This window comes from Octopus sinensis, linkage group LG4, assembly GCF_006345805.1.
Source record: "Octopus sinensis linkage group LG4, ASM634580v1, whole genome shotgun sequence".
NCBI classification, from domain to species: Eukaryota; Metazoa; Mollusca; class Cephalopoda; order Octopoda; family Octopodidae; genus Octopus; species Octopus sinensis.
Window position 1 is genome coordinate 74,900,950 of NC_043000.1, and position 19,852 is coordinate 74,920,801.

Here is a 19,852-nt window from a genome sequence, read left to right on the forward strand (position 1 = left end):
TGTTGCCTTTATTGAACTCCTAAAGCAAAATATGTCAAATATCGTCCTTTGTCACTTCTATTTTGATAAAATAGCTGTTAAAATCAAAATGCTCTCTTCAATGGTTGCACTAAGAATAAGGACAAGGTCAAATTAGGACCTGCTTTTATAGAAAGTACAACATTTTTCTTCCAAAATAATACTGCACCAGGTATTGTAATAATACCTACACTAGTAAAGATGAGGAATTATGTACATTATTTACATTTGATGGATCTTTGTCCTCATCTTGTTTGTTATTAACACAACATTTCAGCTGATATACCCTCCAGCCTTCATCAAGTGTCTTGGAGAAATTTCAAACTTGGGTTCTCATTCATAAGGCATTTTTTGTTGTTGTTGTTGTTCTTCTTCTTCTTCTTCTTCTTCTTCTTCTTCTTCTTCTTCTTCTTCTTCTTCTTCTTCTTCAGGTCATCGCACTCGGAATGTTGGGTTTAGTAGCCTGCACTTTTAACCACTATGCCATATGCCCATGGGCAATTATGGAGTGAATTTTAGGGCTAGTATGGTCCTGAGTTCCCTGCATATAGGAAAATATTTACAGTTGGAATACTATTAGGTCTGCTCCATCTGAGACTAATCAACAATTGTTAGAGTGATAATATATCACTCTAACAATTCTGTTTTTATATTGTAATTTCTCTTAAAATTTGAGAAATACTGTCCAAAGTATTGAAGATTTCCTTTAATTTAGTAAATTGAAGTTTGTTTTCAACATAGAATTTAAAAGAAATTTAATGCACTATTATTTTTCTTTACAGGCGTGAGGATAAAAGAAACCACAGTAGCAGTGGTGATGAAGATAAACACAGCTCTACTTATTCTTTGCCTCTGAAGCCTCCAATGAGGCAACTTAGTGATGATAGTGCCACCAACCAACAGCTGGCGAAATGCATGTCTCAACCAAATATTCTTATTCAACAAGAGAGACCAGACAGCCCTAAAACGTCTGCCCAGTGTCCTTCATCGCCGAAAATGCACATGAAATTAGAGGCACCACCCCTTCCGATGATTCGTGAAAGAGTTGTTAAAGAACACCCCGTAAAAGAAGAAAAATCCGAGCCGCCCCAACCAACTAGTGTAACTGCCACCAGCACCACCTCAACAGCAACAACGACAACTGCAATATCCAGTTCTGTCAGCAGTGAAGAAGTGGCAGCTATTGAGGATGCTCTTGCCAAGATGATGTCTGGTATCAAGTCATTAGAAGTACAACAGAAAACTGATAAAAGAATGAGCTTGCCAGCCATGAAGAGTAAACCCACTCCTAAACATACACCTGATTTAGTTTTAGACCTACCTGAAGGGTCAGACTCCCCACCCTCACAGGAGAACAGTGAGCCTGGTAGCCCCACTGTCATTAGTGGTGCTGATGCTTTTGCTAAGTCCAATCAAAGTACATTAAAAAAAGGGCATCCTTTATTGCGCACACCAATAGCACTTAATCGGCATAGTGCCCCTGAGGACACACAGCCACCAGGTGGACTCGTGCAGTCATCAGTTATAAAGAGAAGCTTTAGCACACAAGTGCCTGGTGGCCGTATTTGTCCAAGCCCCATGCCTCCTGCAGGACTTGCAGAAGTTCCTAATGAAGGGATGTGTTCCACAGCCCCACCTCCAATACCAGAGAAGCCTAAAGTTGCAATGAAGGCTAAACCCCCTGTTATGCGCAAACCTACAAAATCTCCGGATCCCCAGCGCAAATTTAACCCACCTGATGAAATTACTGAAATAGCAACAACTGCAACTCCTCCACCAGCAGCAACTACTGCTGCATCGTCAACCAAGCAATAAAAAATGAACTCATCTTAAGAGATTTCTAAGAAGGAAAATATGAAAATTTTATGAAAAATATTGATACCTTGAGAATGGAATGGAATTAAAAAAGTAACATCTAGTAATGAATGAAACAAAATTTCTTACCAGCAGCTTTGAATTGTCAGTTGATAGAAAGGAGGGTGAAGTGGATTCATTTGGAAAAAGACTGTAGAATTTAATAGTGTAAGCATTCTGGGTATTGCCATTTTTGACATCCATTGCTGAGCAGAGGATCTAGCTTACACTTTTTACTCCTTCCCACCTTTCCAACTCTCTTCTCTATCTTAACATTTTTGTTTTTTTATAACTTAACCCTGTTTTGGATTCTTCTTTTCATAGGTCACTTTGAATTGTGTAAATGCTACAATAAACTCATTTTTTTGAGGAGGGGGTACATAATTACCTATATGCTCATTCATATTTACTCTCAAAATCATTGCCAAATATAAATTTTCCTGGTACAGACTGATTTAAACAAAAGTTATTTCTAAGTTTGAATTTTTTTTACCTTTGTAAAAACAAAACAACATTAAAATCAATTAGGAGTTTGTATATACTGATGATTGATTCATTACTTTTGATTATAGCCTAAGTAATTCTTCAAATGACAATGCACAAGTGCAGATACAAAACTAAAAAAAGTTCCCCTCTCATGTAAAAATGTTGTATTAGTTATTAATTTACTATACAAGGTATTGACTACTCAATAAAATGTAGAAACAGAATGTTGTTTCTTTGCTGTGTAGAGCTTACATTTGACTGTGCGCAAGAAAAAATGAAAAAGGAGTAAAATAATAGAAAAATGTTTGAAAAAACAAACAAGACGTGCAAAATATTTTACTTCTCTTTATTACCAATAATGTTTTTAGCTTTATTAAAAAGGAATATATAAATTGTATACATTATATAAATCTTGCTTGCTATGGAAGCTAAAAGAATATATATTTTATTTTCTATATATTCTGTACTTTAATAGTTCAGAGTGGAGATGCTATCTCATTTTAGTGATTATATATCATTTGATAAAAACTAGTTTATCTGAAGCCCATATAGATTTTTACTGATTTTCAGTACACAGTGCAACGTCTCATACTATTAGGTTGGAAAGAAAGTCCTGTCACATCTCAAGATGATAAAGGAAAAAATGCTTTTTTTAGTCTTATTTGATATATTTAACAAAGACAATATTGCCCCTCTTTATTGATAACATAATCCCATCTGTTTGGGTGTAAAATTCTTCAGGTTTTGAAGTAAAGAAACACTCAATATTAATTGTTAACCTCTTTACAATTAATAAACAGTTACGAGATACTGTTGCAATGATCTGAAAAGATGAGTCAGAAGAGTAAGAACAATGAAGCAAAAATTCTATATTAAGTGCCATAATCTTTCCCTGTGTGACTAGGGCAATATGTGGTCTTAAATTACTGTATAAGAGCAACACCTCTTTGCAATTAACTAATGTGCAATGCTTCTGATTAATAATACTTCTCCATATTAACTGTTTTATATTGGTTTAATGCTTCATGATAGATGACACCCTTCAAACATAGAGCATAACTTTTTTCAGGTGTAGTTCTGGTTTCAGGATGTATTCTCCTTTTTCATCAGGTACCAGTCATTTGTTGTTTTCATTGAATATGATTATAGAGAATCCCGTTTTCATCACTGATAATGTTTATACCCAAGAAAAGTTCAATAACAAATCTACTCTTCATTGATGAACAGAGGGCAACTCATTGATTAAGCTGAGAAGTAGCCAGATGATGAGGGAACTACTAAGTTTAGACACATCTAGTTGACGAAAACACTTTATGATCAAGGTGTAACTTGAATTCAGTTGTTTTGCTAAATCTTGTATAGTTTCCTTTGAATTTTCCTCAACTATAATTTTCAGAAGCTCAAGGTTGATAGAATTTAGTCATTCAGATTGAAGGAAATCTGTGAAAGAAAAATTTCCCAAGTGAAACTGGAATGTCATTGTGGCATGTCCAGACATCTATACACATAAACCTTCATTTCCAAAGACAACTAAATATTTCTTACTGCTTTTATTGCTGACAAGTTCTTTTGAGTTCATACAGCATGCAGTGTCTGATATAGGTCTAAGATAAAATCATTTTAAAAAGATAAAGTCGATACAAATTTAACCTCTATCATATAAAGTAATTTGCACAAAGAGAAAAGACATTAGAATGTAAAAACTAATACTTGTTTGACTATAAATATTGAAAAAGTACCTCAAAGTAATCATGTCAAAAATACAACAGGACTTACTTTCCAACCTAATATTTCTGAGTTTAAATGCTGTTCGGGGTTTACCTTTTCTACTTCTACAGGTATCAATAAAATAACTATCCATAATTATTTTCAGGTCAATCAATCACAAATGTTCTTTCTCCTTATATATACAAAGAATGATGTGCCAAAGAAAATATTTCAAACAAATAATTGGGGGATCAATTTTGAAGTAATTTGTGACATATTTATATGGTTGAATGCATATAATGTAATATTTCCAGTTAACTTGCAGCAGTGTACATTTCTCATACCATTGATTTAATGCTACAAAGATATGAGGAGATATAAAACATTAAAACAGTTGCAGAAATTAAAGGGAAGGTAAGAAAGCATACTAAAGAAAGTGGAGATTGAGAAACAAACATTAAAAATATAGAAGTGAAAAAAGTTTTTCAAAATTGATAGTGCACCAGTGCTCAATAGCTAATAATGATTGTAGCAAATAATAAAGAATCTTCCCGAATCCATTTTCTTTCTCTCACATTTTATGAGATATATGTATATATATATGTATCATCATCATCGTTTAATGCCTGTTCTCCATGCTAGCATGGGTTGGATGGTTCAACCAGGATCTGGAAAGCCAGAAGGCTGCACCAGGCTCCAGTCTGATCTGGCAGTGTTTCTACAGCTGGATGCCCTTCCTAACGCCAACCACTCAGTGAGTGTAGTGGGTGCTTTTTACGTGTCACCGGCACAGGTGCCAGGCGAGGCTGGCAACAGCCACGATCAGATTGGTGCTTTTTACGTGCCTCCGGTATGGAAGCCAATCAAGGTGGCGCTGGCATCGGCCACGTTCAGATGGTGCTTTTTACGTGCCACCGGCATGAAGCTAGTCAAGGCGGCGCAGGCATCGGCCACGTTCAGATGGTGCTTTTTACATGCCACCGGCACGGGGATCACAACTACAATTTCCATTGATTTTTGATGTTGGTATGAATATGATATATATATATTTAGGGTTGAGGGATAATTCATGAGTGTTTTTATCAAACTTAAAAATGCACGCAGAAGTAAAATGCATTAGCAAAATGTTTTATGTTATTTGAAAGAGAATTTTTTGCTCTACAAGATAGTGTGTTTTGATTTTTTAATTTTATTGATTTTTGTGTATTTTCAGATCATCAAAATGGAATGTCAAGTGGACAAAACTGAGCATTTTCAGCACTATTTGCTTTTTGCATTTAATTGAGGTGAGGCTGCTTGTGAGATTTGTGCTATGTATGGAGAAGGAGCAATGCTTGAAAGTACAGCCTGCCGTTGGTTTCCGCACTTCAAAAATGAGAATTTTAATTGCAAGGATGGATCACAACCAATTGCATTCAATAAAGGTTGATTGAATCAACTTGTTCACGAAAATCCATGTCAAACGACCAGAGAATTGGCAGAGCAGACGGATTGTGATAAAAAAAAAATTGTGGTGAACCACCTTCACTTAATGGGCAAGGTTCATCTAAGTCAGTTGGTTGACTAGTGTGATCCATCCTTGAGGTCAAAATTCCCAGTTTTAAAGTGCAAAAACCAACTACAGGCATTGTTTATTCTTCATACAAATTTCATGAGCAGCTTTCATGGGCTTAACACCTCAAATGCAAAACAAATTGTATTGAAAATGCTCAGTTTTGTCCATTTCACATTCCATTTTAATGATCTGAAAATACACAGCAAAATGCATTTTATTTCTGCATGTATTTTTTAATTTAAAAGAAAAAGCTCATAAATTACTCCTCAAACCAATACATATATATGTGTGTGTGCATATGTAACTTTTTTTAATTCTCTCTGTTTATTTCGTGTTCTTTTTTGCTGAAGACCGTAGGCTCAAAACGTAAGAGACTTTCTCACCTTTCCAAGCGTCAAACTTAATACACCTGCTTGTTTATACACCTGTCTTTGTCTTGTTTTTCTGTAAATTTCATGTACACATATGTGTGTATCTATATGTATATATATGATATATATATATGTATGTATCATCATCATCATCATTGTTTAACGTCCATTTTCCATGCTAGCATGGATTGGACGGTTCAACTGGGTTCTGGGAAGCCAGGAGGCTGCGCCAGGCCCAGTCTGATCTGGCAGTGTTTCTACAGATGGATGACTTTCCTAATGCCAACCACTCCGTGAGTGTAGTGGGTGCTTTTTACATGCCACCTGCACAGGTGCCAGACAAGGCTGGCAAACGGCCACGATCGGATGGTGCTTTTTATGTGCCACCAGCACGGGGGCCAGACAAGGCTGGCAACGGCCACAATCGGATGGTGCTTTTTACGTGCCACTGGCATGGGGGCTAGTCGGGGCGGCGCTAGCAACCGCCACGTTCGTGTGTTCCACTTATGTGCCACCAGCACTGTTATCACAGCTACAATTTCCATTGATGTTGATGGATTTCGATTTTGATTTTGATTTTCACTTGCCTCAACAGGTCTTCACAAGTAGGGTTTGTGTCACAAGAAGGAAAGGTATGCATAAGTGGGCTGGCTACATCCCAGGTAGAGGCCATGGGTTATGGTCTCACTTGTCCTGCCGGGTCTTCCCACGCACAGCATACTTCCAAAGGTCTCGGTCTCTGGTCATTTTCTCAGTGAGACCTAAAGTTCGAAGGTCGTGCTTCATCACCTCGTCTCAGGTTTTCCTGGGTCTACCTCTTCCTCAGGTTCCCTCAACCGCTAGGGTGTGGCACTTTTTCACGCAACTATCTTCATCCATTCTCGCTACATGACCATACCAGCGCAAACGTCTCTCTTGCACACCACAACTGATGCTTCTTAGGTCCAACTTTTCTCTCAAGGTACTTACACTCTGTCGGGTATGAACACTGATATTACACATCCATCGGAGCATACTGGCTTCATTTCTAGCGAGCTTACGCATATCCTCAGCAGTCACGGCCCAAGTTTCACTGCCATGTAGCATGGTTGTTCGCACACATGCGTCATACAGTCTGCCTTTTATTCTGAGCGAGAGGCCTTTTGTCACCAGCAGAGGTAAGAGCTCTCTGAACTTTGCCAGGCTATTCTTACTCTAGCAGTTACACTTTCAGCACATCCGCCCTCGCTACTGACTTGGTCACCTAGGTAACGGAAGCTATCAACAATTTCTAGTTTTTCTCCCTGGAATGTGGCGGAAGTTGGTCTCTGAACATTTTCAATGTTTATTGCTCCTGAACATCTGCCACATTCAAAAACTATCTTCCCAGTTAGCCTTCCTTTGACATTGCTGCACCTCTTATGTGTCCATAGCTTACACTTGGTGCATCTTATAGAGTCTCTACCTACACCTTTTCTACAGATCAAGCAGGGCCATCTACCTGAAGGCGTTTGTGATTTGCCTGCCTTCCTACATATTAGGACTTTGGCTTTAGCTAGGTTGATTTTAAGGCCCTTTGATTCTAATCCTTGTCTCCACACTTGAAACTTTGCCTCTAGTTCTGATAGTGACTCAGCAAGGTCATCAGCATAGAGGAGCTCCCAGGGGCATCCTTTCTTGAATTCCTCCGTTATTGCCTGGAGGACTATGATAAATAGGAGGGGGGGCTGAGGACTGAACCTTGGTGGACCCCTACCTCTACCCTGAATTCTTTAGTGTACTCGTTGCCAAACCTCACCTTACCTACAGTGTTCTGTACATGGTTTGCACAGCTCTCACTAACCATTCATCTATCCCTAGTTTCCTCATTGACCACCAGATAAGGGATTGGGGGACCCTGTCAAAGGCTTTCTCCATGTCAACGAAAGCCAGGTACAGGGGATTATCTTTGGCTAGGTATTTCTCCTGCAGCTGTCTCACCAGAAATATGGCATCAGTGGTGCTTTTCCCTGGCACGAAACCAAACTGCATCTCGTCCAAGCTGACTCTCTCCCTAATCAGTTGGGCTATGACCCTTTCCGTAACCTTCATTACCTGATCCAACAGCTTGATACCTCTGTAATTATTTGTATCTAAAGCGTCACCTTTACCTTTGTAGAGGTTGACTACTATGCTGCTACACCAGTCATTGGGTATGACTCCTTCATGTATCACCTGGTTAACTATACAGGTGACTAGGCTATAGCCGACACTGCCAGATATTTTGAGCATCTCTGCAGTAATTCCTGATGGGCCTGGGGCTTTCCCTGTCTTCATACTTCTAATTGCCTTAACTACTAAGGAACTGTCAACTCGGATAGCTGGTCCCTCTGTTGGGTCGACATTCATATATATATATGTATATGATATATATACATATATGTATCTAGACAAGTTAAAATAATGATTTATTGCATATAATTCCTCTGTTATGGCAAATTTGACTTACAGCTGTTTCTAGTAGACATTATACAATTGGTATATTGATCAATTGAGGTAAATTGAAAGACCTAAGAAATTTAATGATACCTTTTCAGAACCATTCCTGGAATTAAACTGAGCACTTGAAGAATGGCTATTGTATGGGGTAAGTGGAGAAAGATTAAAATGTTGAAGTAGAAAAGGTAAAGGTAGGTTACAATGGGTGGTAGCAGTTGAAGGAGTGGTATTTAGTCGAAGTAGCAGTAGTAGTTGTAGTGGTAGGAATATTAGAGACAGTTACAAAAGTAGGTCAGTAACGTTACCATATTGACATTGTATATAAGATATTCTCCAGCTATAAGCTAAATTTGCTATCTAATGGGATGACCATTATTTTAACATCTCTGTTATATATCATTTCATAAAAACAAGTATCTGAAGCCCATTCAAGGATTTACTATATAGAATTGTGATGACCCGTAACTTTGGACCCTACCAAAAGATAAGAGTTCTTCACTAACTTCAGTAATATAGTTAGCCTGGTATGCCAACAAAGAGATTATGAAGTATTTTGCCAGGATTAATAATACCTCACTATTTGTTCTACATGTATTAATATATATGATATATATGTGTGTGTGTGTATGTATATATATATATTTATATATATATTTATATTTATATATATATATATATATATATATTTATAAATATATATATATTATATATATAAATATATATTTATATATATTTTTATACATATATATATAAAATTTGGATATTAATTTGATAACATCAATTTTAACACCAGTGGTCTAGCATATAAAAAACTGAGATTCAGTAAATAGTATTATATACATAAATATAAGATGGAATTTTACCACTATGAGGACACCCTTATGCTAGAAGATCTGCTATGGTCCTAACCAGTAAGAATTGTTCTCCAGAAAATTTAGCAAACACCAGAAACTTAAGCGAGCAAGACAAATGAAAAGTAACAGAAATATAGATTAATCATAAGCAATTGTTTCACCCTCAACAAATTACATAATTTATATGGAGATCTTCAGTAAGATCATCTATCCAAAAACGAGGTTGAAAATGCATGCAGTTTTACCTATATATATATATATATATTTATATTTATATATATATTTATATATATATATATATATTTATATCATCATCATCGTTTAACGTCCACTTTTCATGCTAGCATGGGTTGGACGGTTCAACTGGGGTCTGGGAAGCCCGAAGGCTGGATGCCCTTCCTAACGCCAACCACTCCGTGAGTGTAGTGGGTGCTTTTTATGTGCCACCGACACAGGTGCCAGACAAGGCTGGCGAACGGCCACGCTTGGATGGTGTTTTTTACGTGCCACCGGCACGGAGGCCAGGCGAGGCTGGCACGGCCACGATCTGATGGTGTTTGTTACGTGCCACCAGCACGGAGGCCAGTCGATGCGGTACTGGCTACGGCCATGTTCGGATGGTTTTCTTATGTGACACCGGCACTGGTATCACAAAACTACAAATTCCATTGATGTTCATCGATTTTGATTTGATTCTTTGATTTTTGATATTTGATTTTCACTTGCCTCAACAGGTCTTCACAAGTAGAGTTATGTGTCCCAAGAAGGAAGGTATGCACAGGTGGACTGTCTACGTCCCAGGTATGGGCCATGGGTTATGGCCTCACTTGTCCTGCCAGGTCTTCTCGCGCACAGCATACTTCCAAAGGTCTCGGTGAGACCTAAAGAGCGAAAGTCGTTCTTCACCACCTCATCCCAGGTTTTCCTGGGTCTACCTCTTCCACAGGTTCCCTCAACCGCTAGGGTGTGGCACTTTTTCACACAACTATCTTCATCCATTCTTACTACGTGTCCATACCAGCATAGGCGCCTCTCTTGCACACCACATCTGATGCTTCTTAGGTCCAACTTTTCTCTCAAGGCACTTACACTCTGTCGGGTATGAACACTGACATTACACATCCAACGGAGCATACTGGCTTCATTCTTGTGAGCTTACGCATATTCTCAGCAGTCACGGCCCAAGTTTCACTGCCATGTAGCATGGCTATTCGCACGCATGCGTCATACAGTCTGCCTTTTACTCTGAGCGAGAGGCCTTTTGTCACCAGCAGAGGTAAGAGCTCTCTGAACTTTGCCCAGGCTATTCTTACTCTAGCAGTTACACTTTCGGCACACCCACTTGGTCACCTAGGTAACGGAAACTATCAACTATTTCAAGTTTTTCTCCCTGGAATGTGGCGGAAGATGGTCTCTGCGCATTTTCAGTGTTTATTGCACCAGAGCATCTGCCACATACAAAAACTATATTCCTAGTTAGCCTTTCTTTGACATTGCTGCACCTCTTATGTGTCCATAGCTTACACTTGGTGCATCTTATAGAGTTCCTACCCACGCCTTTTCTACAGATCGAGCAGGGCCATCTACCTGAAGGCGTTTGAGATTTGTCTACCTTCCTACTTATTAGGACTTTGGTTTTAGCTAGATTGACTCTAAGGCCCTTCGATTCTAATCCTTGCTTCCACGCCTGAAACTTCTCCTCGAGTTCTGATAGTGATTCAGCAATTAGAGCAAGGTCATCAGCATAGAGGAGCTCCCAGGGGCATCCTGTCTTGAATTCCTCCGTTATTGCCTGGAGGATTATGATAAATAGGAGGGGGCTGTGCCTTGGTGGACCCCCAACCTCCACCCAGAATTCTTCACTGTACTCGTTGCCAACCCTCACCTTACTAACAGCGTTCCTGTACATGGCACGCACAGCTCTCACTAACCATTCATCTATCCCTAGTTTTCTCATTGACCACCAGATAAGGGAACGGGGGACCCAGTCAAAGGCTTTCTCCAAGTCAGCGAAAGCCAGGTACAGAGTTTTATCTTTGGCTAGGTATTTCTCCTGCAGCTGTCTCATCAGAAATATGGCATCAGTGGTGCTTTTCCCTGGCACGAAACCAAACTGCATCTCGTCTAGGTTGACTCTCTCTCTAATCAGTTGGGCCATGACCCTTTCCGTAACCTTCATTACCTGATCCATCAGATTGTTACCTCTGTAATTACTTGTATCTAGGGCGTCACCTTTACCTTTGTAGCAGTTGGCTATTATGCTACTACACCAGTCATTGGGTATGACTCCTTCGTGTATTACCTGGTTAACTATACGGGTGACTAGGCTATAGCCGACACTGCCAGATATTTTGAGCATCTCTGCAGTAATTCCTGATGGGCCTGGGGCTTTCCCTGTCTTCATGCTTCCAATTGCCTTAACTACCATGGAACTGTCAACTCGGATAGCTGGTCCCTCTATTGGGTCGACATTCGGCAGACTCTCTTTATCCCATTCATTCTCTTTGTTGAGCAACCTTTCATAGTGGCATCTCCAAACCTCTCTCTTTGCATCCTCATTTAGCGCAAGTGAACCATCATCCATGCGAACACATTTCTCTCCTACCACATCACGATTCTCTCTCACACACTGTCTTGCAACACGAAACACCTCAAGTCTTTGGTCCTCACGGCGCAGAACATTGTCAAATTTTTTCTTATCTGCTTCCCCTCTAGCTAAATATACCTGTCTCCTGGCTTCTCTTTTCGCAGTCTGATACAATTCCCTACTACCGCCTTTCCTCCAGTCCTTCCAAGCCTGTCTCTTGTCTCTAATAGCCCTGTCTACAACATTGTTCCACCACCACATTACCCTGGGACGAGATGGGACTTTGCTCCATCCACAGATCTGGTCAGTGGCTCTCAGCAGATTGTCCCGTAGAAACCTCCAGTTGGCTTCCACATTATGTGATGCTATATCCCCTTCTATTTCGTCGAAAGCTTCGAGTAGAACTTCTCTAAATCTCCGTCAATTTACAGGATCTTTAAGTTTCCAGACTCTTCTCCGAGCTGGTCTTCTTCTGGGCAGCCATTTGGCCCTGATCCTGAAGTCGCTGACTACTAATCTATGTTGAGTACATTCCTCGCCTGGAAAGGTTTTGGCATTTATAAGCAGCCCTCTTTCTGGCGAGGATGTAGTCGATCTGGCTAGTGTGTCTGCCAGAACGGTAGGTGACTAGGTGAGAGGTGGGTTTCCTGAAGTTGGTATTGTAAATCATAAGGTCATTTGCATCGCAGAACTCCAGCAGCCTGGTTCCCTCCTCATTGCGAGAACCAAAACCGTAGTCCCCGTGTATGCCATGGAAACCCCCGACATGCCGTCCAACATGTCCATTGAAGTCACCTGCCACAAAGAGAAGGTCACTGTCATTTGTCAACGATTCTAGGGTGTCATAGAATCGGTCTTTCTGTCCTGAAGGGCATATGCCGAGATAATGGTTGCTGACCTATGATAAAGCACTAGTCTAATCTTAAGTATTCTGTCACATACTCTGAATACCTCGACTATATATATATATATATATACAATTAATTAAGGGTAGAAATTGATATTTATCAATTAAGACCAGTGGTCTAGCATATTAAAAAAGAATCTGAAGATTAAAATATTTATATATACCAATTAAGGACTGAACACGAAAAGTGGACAGTCAACATGCTAGATATAGACGTCAAATCGCCATTCACCACAAAAGATTATGTTCTCAGATCAAACTCAACACAAAACCATAGCAATAAACAAGTGAAAAATATACGAAATAAAATAATTATTATTTTATTTCGTATATTTTTCACTTGTTTATTGCTATGGTTTTGTGTTGAGTTTGATCTGAGAACATAATCTTTTGTGGTGAATGGCGATTTGACGTCTATATCTAGCATGTTGACTGTCCACTTTTCGTGTTCAGTCCTTAATTGGTATATATATATATATATATACATATATATATATGTATTTATTTATATATAAATATGTGGCAGATGCTCGAGAGCAATAAACACTGAAAATGCGCAGAGACCAACTTCCGCCACATTCCAGGGAGAAAAACTAGAAGTAGTTGATAGCTTCCGTTACCTAGGTGACCAAGTCAGTAGCGGAGGTGGGTGCGCTGAAAGTGCAGCTGCTAGAATAAGAATACCTTTGGCAAAGTTCAGAGAGCTCTTACCTCTGCTGGCAACAAAGGGCCTCTCGCTCAGAATAAAAGGAAGACTGTATGACGCTTGTGTACGAACAGCTGTGACTGCTGAGGACATGCATAAGCTCACGAGGAATGAAGCCAGTATGATCCGATGGATGTGAAATGTCAGTGTGCATACTCAACAGAGTGTAGGTACCTTGAGAGACATGTTGGAACTAAGAAGCATCAGATGTGGTGTGCAAGAGAGACGACTGCGCTTGTATGGTCATGTGACAAGAATGGATGAGGATAGCTGTGTGAAAAAGTGCAACACCCTACCTGTGGAAGAGGTAGACCTAGGATGAAGTGGTGAAGCACGACCTTCGAACTTTAGGCCCCATCAAGGAAATTCTAGCAGCTGCACTTTCAGCACACCCACCTCCGCTACTGACTTGGTTACCTTTGGAAATATGCCGTGCGTGAGAAGACCCGGCAAGCCAAATGAAACCATAATCCCAGGGGCGTAACCAGCCCACTTATGCGTACCTTTTCCTTCTTTGTAATATTAAACTGAATATTAAACTTACAGGATACACCGGTCCACAGGGAATTTCAAGTCGGTGAGGGACCTGGGTATCGACATGAGTGAGGATACCTCTTTCCAAGTGCATATTACCAGAATGACGACAAAGTGCAGACGACTGGCTGGGTGGATCCTAAGAACATTCAGAACCATAGAACTCTGTTTGCGAAGACCTGTTGAGGCAAGTGAAAATCAAAATCAAATTCGATGACTGACGTCCGTGCTAGCAGGATGCAAAGAGCACCATACGAGCGTGATCATTGACAGAGCGGCTAACCGGCTTCCATGCCAGTAGCACTTAAAGGGCACCATTCGAGCATGATCGTTACCAGCGTCGCCTTACTGGCACTTGTGCCCGTGCTAGTAGGGTGCCAAGAGCACCATCCGAACGTGATCGTTGCCATAGCAGCCAACTGGCTTCCGTGCCACCATTCGAGTGTGATCGTTACCAACGTCGCCTTGCTGGCACCTGTGCTGGTGGCATGTGTAAAAGGATTCAAGCGAGGTCGTTGCCAGTATCGCCTGACCATTACATTCTCGGAGTGGTTGGCGTTAGGAAGGGTATCCACCTGTAGAAACTCTGCTAAATTAAGATTGGAGCCTGGTGCAGCCATCTGGTTCGCCAGCCCTCAGTCAAAATCGTCCGACCCATGCTAGCATGGAGAACGGACGTTAAACGATGATGATGATGATATATTTATATATAAATATGTTTATATATATATGTGTGTGTGTGTGTGTATATATGTATATGTATATATATATTATATGTGTATATATATATATATATGTGTATATATATATATGTGTGTGTATTATATGTATATGATATATACATATATATATATAATGCTGAAAAATTCCAGGCCCTGCGCTACCAGCATCCAAAACTGAATATTAAACTTACAGGATACACCGGTCCACAGGGAATTTCAAGTCGGTGAGGGACCTGGGTATCGACATGAGTGAGGATACCTCTTTCCATGTGCATATTACCAGAATGACGACAAAGTGCAGACGACTGGCTGGATGGATCCTAAGAACATTTAGAACCATAGATAAGGAAACCATGATGGTTCTCTGGCGGACATTCGTCCTCAGCCGCCTGGATTACTGTTCACAGCTATGGTCACCCACCAGTGTGAAATTAACAGCAGACCTTGAAGCAATCCAGAGAAGATTCACAAAGATCGTCTCTTTGCAACAGCTCAGCTATTGGGAAAGGTTGAAACAGCTAAGACTTTACTCTCTGGAGAGAAGACGGGAGAATATGCAGTAATATATGTCTGGAAGATCCTGGAAGGTATTGTGCCAAATTTTGGCATTGTAAGCTACACCAATGCTAGAACGGGACGATACTGCATAGTGCCAAAGATCCCAGCAATGCCATCACGCTTCAGGACCAGCTTCCACAACAGCCTGGGTTTCAAGGGCCCACAGCTTTTTAATATTCTGCCAAAGAGTCTGAGGAACTGGCACAAAGTAGATGTAGCGGTTTTTAAATCAAAGCTGGACATCTTCCTGTCGAGAGTCCCAGATGAACCTACCTCACGGCAAGAGGTGCAAATGAGAGTAGCTATATCAAACTCTATTCTTCACCAAGTGCCACATATTAGAGGAGGTTCTTCGTAATAACAGTGTAGCACAAAACGGCGGTGCATCAGCATGGCCGCAACTCTGAGCTAAAACAAAAAAAGAAAAAGAAATATATATATATATATATACATATAGATGTGTGTATATATATATAAACTTACTTGGAGAAGAGAAACAACGGGTGCGTTCGGTCATATAATAACAATAAAATAAATAATTAAAACATATGCATATATACATACATATATGTACATACTCACATCTATATGTATATATACATGCATATATATATATATACATGAGTACAGGACACCACAAATAAACGTAGAACATAACGAGAAACGAAAACAAAATCAAATAAGGAAACGGACATTTTTAACAACGAGAAAACAGTACATAACAAACAATACAAGGAAAATTCCCCTTCATCAGCTATGTATATATATGTATGTATATATGCATATGTTTTAAATATTTATTATATTGTTATTATATGACTGAACGCACGCGTTGTTTCTCTTCTCCAAGTAAGTTTTTATTTGAATAATCATGATGCGCACTCTTACTCTTTACTTGACTTTTCCTCCCTGCCTGTCTGTCTTCCTCTCTACTTGTCTCTCTCCTTCTTATTTTTCACCCTTTCTGGTTTCTTTCCCCCCTCTCTCTCTCTCTCCTCCTCCTCTCTCTGGCCGTTGACCAGAGTGCTACTAAAACTTTCTTTCAGCCTGTGCTTTCAACAAGCATATATCGACTTCTCTGTCTTTCGCAAGCCGATTTTTCACATGCGTTCTAACTAATTTTTCCACCGTTTAGGCTTAAAAAAAGCCCTTATTGTTGATTTCCTTGTCCTGTTATTCTTTATTTGTACTGTTTTTTCTTCATTTGTATTGCTTTTACGTCCTGTTCTTGTCACTTGTTATACCCCTCTGCAAAAGAATTTTATTTAATTCCTTTTGCAGGAAGGACTGCTTTGGCCTGGCCGTGTTCTGCCCTTACCTTCGAAACACGCATTGAGTCGAACCAGGGGCAGGTGATGAAGGGGAATTTTCCTTGTATTGTTTGTCCTGTACTCTGTTTTTTTGTTGTTAAAAAAAGTCCGTTTCCTTGTTTGATTTTATGTTTCCGTTTCTCATGTTCTACGTTTATTTGTGGTGTGTCTTCTGCTATAGCCTCGGGCCGACCAAAGCCTTGTGAGTAGATTTGGTAGACGGAAACTGAAAGAAGCCTGTCGTATATATGTTTATATATATATGTATGTGTGTGTGTGCATGTTTGTGTGTCTGTGTTTGTCCCTCTAGCATTGCTTGACAACCGATGCTGGTGTGTTTGCGTCCCCGTTACTTAGCGGTTCGGCAAAAGAGACCGATAGAATAAGTACTGGGCTTACAAAGAATAAGTCCCTGGGTCGATTTGCTCGACTAAAGGCATTGCTCCAGCATGGCCGCAGTCAAATAACTGAAACGAGTAAAAGAGTAAAGAGTATATATATATATACTACAAAATTAGAAAATGGAGAAACATACTTAAATCAATAAAACATCAACTATCAGATGATACCCAATCAATACTTTATTACAACATTACATATCAGTAAAGGCATTATACAAAATATAAAGTAAATATAAATAGACAAGGAAATAGAAATATAAAATATAATATGTAATTATATCATATCTGACAGCTGTTTCGGCAGTAAGGGCAGTCATACCTCATTTAAACTATAAGCCATAAAGGCAGGTATAAATGAGGCATTAACAAGGATGCCCCACGGCCTCTTCAGAGAATTTAATTTGTTATAATTGTTAAAAAAAATTATTTTTCCATATACATATAAATATAAAAATATAAAAATGTAAAATATAAAAACTTGTGCATAAACTCCATAATGCTACACATATATAATACTCATTGATACAATAATGCAAGGTAAACAAAACCAAAAAACAAAATATATATCAGTGTATATATTAATATTAATAAGCACAGTTATTTTACATATTTAGCTAATAGTTCTAAAAACTAACACATAGGGAGATGTATGCGCACTACTATTTAAATTAAAATCATCCCTATACCTGAAAATAATAATAAAAAAACCATAGTTCAGTTCATAAATTATAAACCTATAAAAGTCAATATAAATTACTATTAATATTAATAAAAATAATAATAGATACAGTTAAGTTAGCACCAAGTACATCCATTCAAAATCGAAATAACTATGAGTTTAGTTTTTCTGTCCGCTTGGTATTGATTATTCTAGATTACTTCGAATGGCTTGTAGTTTGAAATTTGAATCACAAAAGAAATTTTACGGTTGGTTAGTCAAGAAACGCAAATACGCACACGCACATCCACAGATCAATCGCACATACATACATAATTATATGTATACACACACACATACGCATCCACAAGCAACCTCTAGCATAAAGATAAATAAATAGGGGAGCAACTATACTGTCATCTAGTCTATCAAAAATATAACTATGCCTTAAATAACAAAAAAGATCCATTCATATATTTCCATAAAATATTTATTTCAATGATATATATATTTATATATCAATATAACGATGTCGGATGTTATTTCACTATGTACCTTGCGTATTTAACACCGGTTTTTATCATAGTCAACATAGCGGTTACTAGATTTACCGTAAATTTGTTGTGATTCCATGTATGCTAAGTTATAAAGTATAGATTAATTTTTATATTATAAATATATATCTCTTTTTTACTTATTAAATTCAATGCCATTATAACAAGATTAGGCATTAAATAATAACAACAGGGGGACTCACTAATGCAATCGTATATAAGAAAATCACAGAAGTTAAAAGATTGTAAATACTTAAGTTAAAATGTGATAAAATAAATAAGAAGAATTAATTACGATTACACACATAATATAAGTACAAACCAGTATATATGTATTCATATATTATTAAGAAATAAATGATTGATATGTATGTATAAATCTACACTTATATAAGTAAATAAATAAATAAATAAATAATTAGATGACTTGATATGTATGTATAAATCTACACTTAAATAAGTAAATAAATAAATAAATAATTAGATGACTAAGTGCAAAGATAGATACCATAGAGAACCAATTCAGATAAATGCATAGGTACAGGTACACCTAATATATAGTAATGCTAATATGCATATATCCACATATACATAAAAGAGTATAAATGTAAATCAATAACATAAAATAAAGTTAAGATATATATTGAAGAAAGTACCAATATAAACTTAGTATACAGGCTAATACTATGAAAGTTTATACCTGTAAATAGTGAGTAAAAAATTGGATAGATGGATAATTTAATGTACAGATCCAGAAGACTATAAATATAGACTAAATATATAAGGCTGGTAATATTTATAAAGTCTAATGTTTGTAAATGTATGTGATTCTCGAAGTTTTCTAATATTGCATAGTGTATATGAATATCATGGTTAGTTATCTAGCTCTAGATAATGTAATACTATTGTGCAATATATGAGAGCCTTTTTGGGAGTTTGTTTTGTTTAGGTTGAGAATCCAGGTTTTTTGTATGTGTTTATATTGTATATTTGGTCTTTCTTTGTACTCACCTTAATTTGTATCTTATGCTATTTACTAATAAACCTTTTCATTTACAAACATTAGTCTTTATAAATATTACCAGCCTTATATATTTAGTCTATATTTATAGTCTTCTGGATCTGTACATTAAATTATCCATCTATCCAATTTTTTACTCACTATTTACAGGTATAAACTTTCATAGTATTAGCTTGTATACTAAGTTTATATTGGTACTTTCTTCAATATATATCTTAACTTTATTTTATGTTATTGATTTACATTTATACTCTTTTATGTATATGTGGATATATGCATATTAGCATTACTATATATTAGGTGTACCTGTACCTATGCATTTATCTGAATTGGTTCTCTATGGTATCTATCTTTGCACTTAGTCATCTAATTATTTATTTATTTATTTACTTATATAAGTGTAGATTTATACATACATATCAATCATTTATTTCTTAATAATATATGAATACATATATACTGGTTTGTACTTATATTATGTGTGTAATCGTAATTAATTCTTCTTATTTATTTTATCACATTTTAACTTAAGTATTTACAATCTTTTAACTTCTGTGATTTTCTTATATACGATTGCATTAGTGAGTCCCCC

At 37.8% G+C, this 19,852-nt stretch overlaps 2 protein-coding genes across 13 annotated transcripts in view; both read left to right on the forward strand.

Moving 5' to 3' along the window:
- Positions 1-4,623, forward strand: part of LOC115210217 (SLIT-ROBO Rho GTPase-activating protein 3) — a 410,133-nt gene extending 405,510 nt beyond the window's left edge. For all 5 annotated transcript variants that reach the window (XM_029778687.2, XM_036502155.1, XM_036502156.1 and 2 more), the window contains one exon: positions 801-4,623. In XM_029778687.2, coding sequence (XP_029634547.1) covers positions 801-1,833 — 1,033 coding nt within the window. In that variant the 3' untranslated portion in view covers positions 1,834-4,623. The remainder of the gene's footprint in view (positions 1-800) is intronic.
- LOC115210218 (serine/threonine-protein kinase Nek4) overlaps positions 1-19,852 on the forward strand; it is a 505,173-nt gene that overhangs the window by 296,026 nt on the left and 189,295 nt on the right. The window lies entirely within an intron of this gene.